Source organism: Hemibagrus wyckioides, linkage group LG10 (assembly GCF_019097595.1).
Source record: "Hemibagrus wyckioides isolate EC202008001 linkage group LG10, SWU_Hwy_1.0, whole genome shotgun sequence".
NCBI lineage: Eukaryota > Metazoa > Chordata > Actinopteri > Siluriformes > Bagridae > Hemibagrus > Hemibagrus wyckioides.
In genome coordinates, this window is record NC_080719.1 from 16,991,839 (window position 1) to 17,002,500 (window position 10,662).

General features: G+C 39.0%; 1 protein-coding gene across 4 annotated transcripts in view; it reads left to right on the forward strand.

Moving 5' to 3' along the window:
• tle2b (TLE family member 2, transcriptional corepressor b) overlaps positions 1-10,662 on the forward strand; it is a 73,937-nt gene that overhangs the window by 25,154 nt on the left and 38,121 nt on the right. For all 4 annotated transcript variants that reach the window (XM_058401152.1, XM_058401153.1, XM_058401154.1 and 1 more), the window contains exon 4: positions 2,380-2,424. In XM_058401152.1, coding sequence (XP_058257135.1) covers positions 2,380-2,424 — 45 coding nt within the window. The remainder of the gene's footprint in view (positions 1-2,379; positions 2,425-10,662) is intronic.

Genomic DNA, 10,662 nt, shown 5'->3' on the forward strand with positions numbered 1-10,662 from the left:
GTTTCTCTCCCTTATTGTCCATGTTTACACATCGCCTGATCTTTCCCTGTTTTTGTCTCACGATTTTGGTCTGTTTGTTAGTTTCTTTGCACTCTTTGAACTTGTATCCCACACCTCCTGCGTTTTTCATTTTACAGAAACAGTAATTCTTTGCTAATTAGGTATGTCGTGTTAAAGTGACAAATCCAAACAAATGGCTCAAATGATTCCTTGAACCAATTCTATAATGACATGTAGGCCAAAGTTTGTTTAGTTCCTCGCTCACAACTTTACTTCCTACCTGCAGTTAGTTCCCAGCTACTGTGTGACACACAAAAAAGGAAGAAAATCTTGCTTCTTTATTTTTATCCTTGCAAAAGCGCATAGAGAAACGAAGGCAGAAGGAAGTAGTGGAGATTCTTGCTGAGTGAAAGTAGCTAAAACACAGCTAGGTTGCTAACATGCAGCTTGTAAACCAAACAACCAGGTTTCAAACTGATTTGTCCGATATTTAATTAGTTTTTAAGTATTTAGCTTTTAAAGCTATATATAGCAACTACCCTAGGTATATACACACCCACAAGATTACACTAAAAAAGAAAACAATACTCATAGTCACCTCATAGTGTGAATGTGGGACAACTGCACAAAGGTAAAAAACAAACAAACACTGCACTGGTAAAACACAGCTATGGTTTTACACAATTTGTATTACTGAGGGCATGAAGCCTTTATTATCGCCACACATACATTACAGCACAGTGGAATTCATTTCTTCACATATCCCAGCTGAGGAAGCTGGGGTCAGTGCAAAGGAGGAAGTTATGATACAGCACCCCTGGAGCAGAGAGGGTAAAGGGCCTTGCTCAATTGCCCAACAGTGGAGCTGGTGGTGCTGGGGCTTGAAATCCGATCCTCCGATCAACAACCCAGAGCTTTAACCACTTGAACCACCACTGCCACTGCCCACTTGTATTAAATGCTCTGATTGGTCGTGGTGTGACCTGCCGAAGCCTAAAGACTCAACACTTAGAAATGGTCACTTTACACATAACAAAAATTGATATCCATACAAACAGAGTAAGGCAGGGTAACAAAACAAAATAACATATACAAAAACAAAATAACAAATCAGAAAACACAACAACAAATCCAGAAACACAACAATTCAGACAAACCGGAGAAGGTAGGTATAGTTTGCGAATGGAATTCTTACCACTGATTGGACGAGACATCTGTCACTCAGGATATACAAGCAGGAAATTGTGTATCTAAATGTATTTCTTGTGTGGAGTTCTGCGTTCACTTACAAACTTTCAATCTAAGAAAATAACAAACATGCTGTATATTTATATTTATAAGAAAATGGAATTCATTCAGTGCTATTTACTTTGAAGAAGGATGTTCATATGCTGTGATTTTTGGATATACTGAGAGTATCTTGGCATAAAGATTAGTTGCGATCTCTAAAACACACCTAAAGAACGCAGGTATGTTCTGAGACAAAACTATTTCAGATTAAATGATGTAAGGAACATTATAAGAGCAGAGCTGCTTTCATATACCCACACTTTCTACTGCCGCCACATGCTGTACTTCCTGTATATCCTGAGTGACAGATGTCTCTTCCAGTCAGCAGTAAGAATTCCACTCGCAAACTCTACCTACCTTTTCAGGTTTGTCTAAATTGTCAAGGTGTTTTTGGATTTATTTTGTTTTCTGATTTGTCATTTTGTTTTCTGATTTGTTTTTTGTTTTTTTGTTTTCTGATTTGTTTTTTGTTTTTTTGTTTTCTGATTTGTTATTTTTTTTAGATTATATTTTGTTTTCTGATTTGTTTTTGTTTTTAGATTTGTTATTTTGTTTTTTTGTATTTTGTTTTATGATTCGTTATTTTGTTTTTTCGTATTTTGTTTTCGGATTTGTTGTTTTGTTTTGCACTTCTCAGCTGCTGTAGTAACAACCTGTGTTTTTTCCTTTTTCCTTTTTGTCTTTCCAAATTTAAACAGCAGTGTGATGACAGAAAGAAACTGTCCACACTGAGACACTGGAGCATGGAAACAAACCAGCATCCCTCTAACTCAGAGAGCTGAAAATCAGTAATGGTCTAAAGAGAGTGTAGATTTCATCCTGCCGCCGGGAAGGCAGGGTGATGGGGTTAAAAATGCCCTTATTACAGATAAATGATCTAATAACAGGCTTTTAAAGTCTCAGCCTTTCTCTTTCTCCCTCTCCCTTTTTTTCTCTGTCTCTGTCTCTCCCTGTCGCTATCTCTATGTATAGATTGTCATTTGTCCTTGTCAAGTTAGAGAGGCTTTAATATGATTGATGATGTATTCATTAGTCATGTTCATTAGATGCAATGTTGAGTGAAGACTCTGTGTTTCTCTGTGTTCACAGTACTATGAGATGTCCTACGGACTGAACATAGAGATGCACAAACAGGTAAGTGTGTGTGTGTGTATGTGTGTGAGAGAGAGAGAGAGTGTGCGTGTGTGTGTGTGTGTGTGTGTGTGTGTGTGAGAGAGAGAGAGAGAGAGAGAGAGAGAGTGTGCGTGTGTGTGTGTGTGTGTGTATAGAATCAAGAGCTGGGTCTTGAGGAACACACACACTCACACATTTTTACTATCCTTGTGAGGACCTTCCATTGAAAAATAAAAACAGTTATCTTTGTGTGGACCAGAAGAATGTCTCTAAAGGTCAAAGCTATCTGATATTTCTAAACTTATGGTCATTTGATTCTCACCTGGACACACACACACACCCACACACACACACGCACACGGTATCTCTCTTACATATGCATATACAAGCATTTCACATGTACCACTCACTCAATCACTCACACACACACACACACACACAAACAGTATATCTCTTACATATGCATATACAAGCAGTTCACATGTACCACTCACACACACACACACAGTATCTCTCTTACATTTGCATACACAATCAGTTCACATGTACCACTCACTCACTCACACACTCACTCACACACACACACACACACACACGCACGGTATCTCTCTTACATGTGCATAATGTGCATATACAAGCATTTCACATGTACCACTCACTCACTCACACACTCACTCACACACACACACACACACACACGCACGGTATCTCTCTTACATGTGCATAATGTGCATATACAAGCATTTCACATGTACCACTCACTCACACACACACACACACACATGCACGTTCCCTGCTCCTTCATTTTCTCCTGCTTTCCAGCTCATTGACATTGGCGGATGTGCCGGATGTTGGGTTCTATCTCATTCTTCAGCTGATTGATGCTTTACTCCGGGAGTCTTGAGGTTTGTGATGAAATGACGTGCTTGTTTAGCGATGGTGGAGCGGAGCTGCTTGGCAGCGTGGGATAACACGGATCAGTGTGGTGACGATGGATCCGAGCGCAGAGCAGCACTTCATGCTGAATGTAGGTCAAGATGACGCAGTTTTAAATCCCGATGAGAAACGTATATGAGAAATGAGGAGGGTGTAACACAGACCCTGGAGAGTAAGCTGGCCCTGGGACTAATGACTTTAGTTCATTTTTTTCCTACTTGTCCTTTGTGAAGGGTGCATGAATGTAGGAAGCACAATATAAGACATAGGAATGAGATGAATCACAGGTGAACAGCGTGGGAAATGGTTTGCATTGTGCGATATCAGCAGAATACTGTATAAAATGATCACTACGAGCGTACAGCCGAATTCTATACCAGACATGTCAGAGTATCCAATGAGAATCCTCTGCCATTAAAAAAAGACCAGATTCTGCTTAAATCATCGTTTAGCACGATCTAGAGTTAACCAGAATTAACCAGAAACATTCTTCAGGTTGAGCCTGATGTAATAAGTAGGTTTTATTCTGTCCTTGTTCCAGTTACCTTGTGCATTGTTGTTATAACATATCTATAGCTGCCCAGTGAGTTTTAAGTCATCCTACTCTGTTCTCTCATTGGTAGATTTTAACACACACTATTTTCTGCCAGATCTTTGTTATTCAGTCACCGTGGCTTTAAACACATGCCATGACACATTATGTGTTTAAATCCATCTCAACTCAAGACTGAAGAATTCTTTAACAATGTGTGATTTTTGTCCGACAGCAAACTCGAGTCATTTAGCTGTGTAGAAAGTTTGACATTAAGCGAGTCAGGTGATAAATAAGCTAACACAATAAACAAGGTGTCCAAATTAAACTAAACCCAAACCACTGTCTGTAGAATATATGTCACTTCCTGTAACCCCTGTAAGGGGTTATCATGGCAGGTGTGAACATCTGCATCCCCGTGAAATCTGCTAATTAGATGAACGTAGCCTATTTACATTTGCGGTATTTAGCAAAGCAACTTACAGATCATTATTATGTTTTGCATTTAAGAGGGTTAAGGACCTTTCTCAAGAACTCATCGTTGTAGAGGTGCTGGGATTTGAACTCATGACCTGTCAATCACTAGCCCAGTGCCTTAATCACCACACTACCTCTGGCCCGAGGTGTTGCCAATACTTACTGAGTCCCTACTGAGTCGAATGAACGAATTCAAGCTAATGAATCTTTACAGCACTAACAGCGACATGTCCCTTCCTCCACATCAGCTGGTCATTGTTGGATGGAAATGACCTCAGAACCCCCTCCCCTACACACACATACTCATACACACAACACACACACACACACACATTACTGTAATCACTCCAGCTTTCTCTTTCTCTCTCTCTTTCTCTCTCTCTCTCTCTCTCTCTCTCTCTCTGTGTGTGTGTGTGTGTGTGTGTGTGCGTGTGTGTCAGGAGAGATGAATAGAACGTGATGGAGAGTGAGAGAGAGACAGACGGAGAGAAAGAGGGTGAATTTCTCTGTGCTGTCTGCCAGCAGCTGCCTCTCCTCTCTGTTCTATCAGTCCAATGTGTCACATGATGCAGAGCAGGCTGTGTGTGTGTGTGTGTGTATGCCTGTTTGAGTCTATGTTGGCATTTATTTTTTGTGTTTGTGTGTGTCTGTGTGTGTGTCTGTGTGTGTGCCTGTGTGTGTGCCTGTGTGTGTGTGTCTGTGCTGGCATCCACCACAGTGTGTGAGCATGCTCAGACGTGCTTATCTCTCTCACTGTGTGTGTGTGTGTGTGTGTGTGTGTCTAGAGTGTGCGACTAGTGTCTAGCCAGTATGAAGGTGTATACTGTGGATGCCTTTCACTGCTCTCTGCTCTCATTAGAGATGCAGGAGTGTGTGTACGTGTCTGTGTGTTACAACAAATTGATTTGCCTTCTAAAAGGACTCTATTTTTCTCTCTCTCTCAATCTCTCTCTCTCTCTCTCTCTCTCTCTCCCTCTCTGATCTTTTGCTCTGTTATTATTTCCATTTTCTCTCTGTCTGCCTTTCTCTCTTTATTCTTTCTTTTCTTTCTTTCCCCTTTTCTTTTGTTTTCTCTCTCACCCTCTCTGTCATGTCTACGTCTCCTTTCTCCCTTTTCACTCGATCCCTACATCACACTCACTCTTCACCTCTTATTCTTTTCTACATCTTCTCCACATTTCTCCCTCGGCTCCACTTTTCTCTCTTCTTCCTCTCTCTTTCCTCTTTCTCTCCCATCGTCATTCTTTTCTCCGTCTTACCGTCGACTCATTTTATTTTCACTGTTTTATTTCAAATACAGAGAACACGAGAAGGAGTATGTTCACATGAATAACTCATTAAGTAGCATGTTAGCGCTGAGCATCAAGTGTTCCCGTGCTTTAATACAGCAGTTTACAAAAGAAAGGAAAGAGTAGGGAGAGCAAAGAAACAGTGAACCATGTCTCATTTCATATGCCTTATGCCACAATAGTCGTTTCAACTAAAGTGACAGCATTAGAATGTAGCTAGGTTTGCTAATAATAATAATAATAATAATAATAATCATAATAATAATAATAATTCAAGTGTTTTAAATGTTATCTTTTCTACCACATCAAGTTTTTCAGTACACGCACACCTTAAGCTCCAGGAAGTGTTAAGAGTTAAGGTTAGAGTGAAAGAACTCATATGTCCTGCACACACTGCCCTGACCTCAACCCCACTGGACACCTTTGGGATGAATAGGAATGGCGACTGTGCAGCAGGCTTTATCGCACAGCCTGACATCACTAATGCTCTTGGGTCTGAACGGGCAGAAAGTCCCACAGACACACACCAGACTCTAGTGGAAAACCTTCTCTAAAGAGTGAGGCTGATAACGCAGCTATGGAGGAGCTTGTGGAAAGGGAAGTTCATCAAGCACATGTGGGGGTGAGGGTTGGGGGTCCACAAAATTTTGCTTGCTGACTTGCTGTAATATAGTCATGCTGTAACAGCTGGAAAATATCAGGCATGTATGACAAAAACAATTCTTTTACAAAATAAAACGTTCATTGTATTTAGTTTAAATTCAATCAATTTATTCATCAGAAAATGAAATTAATCGCTTATCAAACGGGCTTATAAATGACAATACCTTCCTCTTATTTCCTTTTTCCTGCAGTCCATTATTTTTAATTTCCTACTTTTTATTCACTTCCTCTCCACATCCTCTCTCTCTCTCTCTCTCTCTCTCTCTCTCTCTCTCTCTCATGGTTTCTTTTTTTTTTTAATTAAAGAATTTTTATAACTCAACCCATGAGGCATCTGGACAGGTCAAAATGGCCTGTTGCTCTCTGTGTGTGTGTGTGTGTGTGTGACATGTAGTTCATTTGAGAATAATGAGTCTGATAGCATAAGTGATGTCACTGTTCTGGAATGTGATGGAAATGTTTGTGTGAACAAGCTAGGAAGCATAAAAGACTCAATAGGAAGTGTGTGTGTGTGCTAGTGTGTGTGTGCTAGTGTGTGTGTGTGTTATGTGCATGTGTGAGGCAGCTGTTTAGCATAATCGGTCTGTTTGTTTGCTCTGAAGGGCTTGAGTAACTGCACATTCCCTGCAGCATGTGTGCATGTGTGTATTCACAGATTTACTGACAGAGCTGATACTAGAGACTCCTTCCAGAAATGTTAAACAAACGTCTGCTTACAGAAACCTTCCTACGTTTGTGTTTATACCTATTTCTTTGTTAAACAAGACTTTGTAAAAATCTGTTTTGTACTATCAGTATAAGGTTGTGTGGTGCGTCGGCCATGTGAGCCCGTGTGTGAGCTGTTACCATAGAAACGATAACTTATTAATGCAAACCTGACACAGCTGGAAAAGATCCACACATTCTGACCAATCACATTGCTGCATTGTTGTATAATCAGTTCAAAGTTCATGGACTATATTATTAGATTTTCTTAACAATTTTTTATTTAATTTATATATATATAGATTTTTCTTTTCTTCTAGTGTATTTCTTATATTTTATATTCTAGTTTTACATTTTTTTTTAAAATTGTATTTCTTATATTTCATATTCTTGTTTTACATTTTTATTTAAATTGGATTTCTTATATTTTATGTTCTAGTTTTACATTTTTATTTAAAATTATTTGTTATATTTTAGATTCTAGCTTTACATTGCTATTTAAATTGGATTTCCTATATTTTAGATTCTAGCTTTACATTTTTTATTAAAATTATTTATTTTATTTTATATTCTAACTTCACATTTATATTTAAATTGGATTTCCTATATTTTATATTCTAGTTTTACATTTTTTAATTGTTTTTTTAATATTTTATATCCAAGCTTTACATTTTTTATTCAAATAATTTCTTATATTTTATATTTTAGTTGTACATTTGTATTTATATTATATTTCTTATATTTTAGATTCTAGTTTTACATTTTTAATTACAATTATTTCCTATACTTTATATTCTAGTTTTACATTTTTATTTCCATCATAGGACAGTCGTAAAAAAACATTTCACTGCATGTCCTACCGTGTATGATTGTGTATGTGACACATAAAATTGGAATTTGACAATTAACAGTTAATGGTTAGGATTTTGTCATATATTTAAGGTGAGATTAAGCTAATTATCCGGTAATAAATGTTCTCTTAGCAAGATGGTGTTCATGGAGCTGACTGTACTCTACTGCATAGATATTGATTATTGTTAGAGTCTTGATAGATATAGTATGCAAGGAGCTGCATTTGTGGGTGTGTACATAACAAACAAATAAATATAACAACATCAAAAAAAAAAAAGAAATCTGGATGTAGAATTCCTTTTCTTTCTGAAGTCACACTGGCACACGGTCAGCGAAACTGACGTCTTATATGAACCAAACTGTGCATCATTTTTCATTGCTTTCAGACAAAATGCATTCAATGACCATGTCTTTCAAACTCCATGAACTCTTTTTTCATTCACACTCCACCAGCTGCAAAACACCAGCGCATTCTGCAGCACATTTTTCATATGCTAACACACACTGCGTTCAAAACTGTGTGTTAAAAACACATTCAGATCAGAAGAATGGCAGATTTCATGCGGTAAGCAGACATATGAAATATGAAGATGGGTCTGTGCGTTACGAGTGACAGTGTGTGCTTTCTGAGAGCCGTTTGCTGCCATACTGCGGAATGAGATTATTTTGAGACACGTTTTGAGCAAGTTTTGGGGATGAGATTAACCGAGATTCATGATGGTAAATCAGACTGTATGAAGAGTTTTTAAAAAGTGCCTCTAGTATTGAAGGATGCTTGTTCGTAATTGAAAAAAACTAACCGTAAACGTCCTGAGACAACCTGAGGAAGAGTATTGTGTGTGTGTGTGTGTGTGTGAGGGAGAGGGAGAGGGAGTATGAAAGTTGTAATAGTAAGGTTAGTGATATGCTTAAAAATAAACACTCACTGTTTAGCTTGGCCTCGGGACTTTACTTTTGCCTTCAAAAGGAGTGTGTGTGTGTGTGTGTATGAATTTCCATGTATTTGTGTGTGTATGTGTTCGCATCTTTGTCTCAGAGGACAATGTAATGTTTTCCATCCCAGTTTAATTATGAGTGTGTGTGCACATGTGTCTTTTATGACTCTGTTTGTGTTTCACCCTGAAGACCTTCTTCACACGTGTGTATGTGTGTATGTGTGTGTGTGTGTGTCTGCACGTCTGCGCTTTACTGCTCTCTTTTCCTCTCTCTCTGTTTTGTTTCCTCCTTTTCCCAAATGGAGGGGCCATCAATCAGAGAAAGAAAGATGGGGAGGGAGAGAGGGGGAAGAGAGGCAGGAGGATGTTGGCTCCTCGCCAGGAAAGAGATGCTGGCTTTCTGCCCGGAGGAAAAGAGAGAGTGAAAAAAGAGAGAGCGTGCTAGAGCGAGCCAACACCGTGAGAGAAAGAGAGAGAGAGAGAGAATGAGGGAGCGTGCTGAATGATTGAGCGAGTGAGTCAGAATGAAAAGAGAGAGAGAGAGAGAGAAGAGAGTGATGGACGAGGGAAAGCAGAACTGAGGGAAAAGAGAAAATGAGGCCTTTATTGAATACCTCTGTGCCTGTGACCACAATCAGTGATTAGTGCTCCATTGGTAACAAATATTTGCCTTTCAGTGTTTGGAGAGTCAAAGGAGCTGCTCCATTAAAGGGGTGGGAAGGGGGACAACTACAAGCGTGTGTGTGTGTGTGTGTGTGCGTGTGTGTGTGTGTTCTGTTTCTTTCTGATCATTGTCTGTGGCTCACTCCTATATCCTTACATGTCTTTATATTTCACCATTTTCCTGTCTCCATTTTAATCCCTTTTTGCATTTTTTCTGTTCTCTCTTTCTCTCTCAGTCCACACACACACACACACACACACGCACACACACGCACACACACACACACACACACACGCACACAGATGGCAATTTTGAAGCATACCTTGAAGGGTTGGCTGTGACTATAACGCAAGGGCCATTAGGGGAACACTTTCGCAGCACAGAAAGAACGTCCATACATATTCATTTAACGCACACACACACACACACACACACACACACATACAGATTTTTGCATTTTGTGCCAATCACTACTGAAAAACAAAGTCCTTGCTCTTGGTGAGTTTACCAACTCGCTGTTGTTGTAATGTATTACTCACTGGTTTTGATGGGTTTATGGACTGATTAATGACTGGTGTTAATGGATTTCCTGAATCATTTTGATGGGATTTCTGTCTTGTTTGGTGGGTGAAGCTGACTGTAATATATTTACTGACTGGTTTGAATGGGTTTACTGGTTGGTGCTAATGGGCGTGAGCATCTATTTTATAGCTTTATTAGATAGAGGTTTTATCATCTATCTATCTATCTATCTATCTATCTATCTATCTATCTATCTATCTATCTATCTATCTATCTATCTATCTATCTATCTATCTATCTATCTATCTATCTATCTGTCTATTTGTCTGTCTGTCTGTCTGTCTGTCTGTCTGTCTATCTATCAGGTTGTGAAGAGTTTACCAGTTAAATTGAATGGAAGTCCAGATTTCTGTAACAGATTTTCCTGCACTGGTTGAGTGAGAGAGACAGAGAGAGAGAGACAGAAAGACAGAGAGAGCGATAGAGAGAGAGAGAGAGAGAGAGAGAGAGAGAGGAGAAAGTATTCTTCTTACCTAAAGAAACAGCTATAAAGGACCAGGACAGGAAAGGAAAAAGTGAGATAGACAGAATTCCTGAGACACTATTTATACGGTGAAATGTTTACCCCAACCTAATGGCCAGGATTAATGAAATGATCCATTAAGGAATGTTTTCCCAATTTTC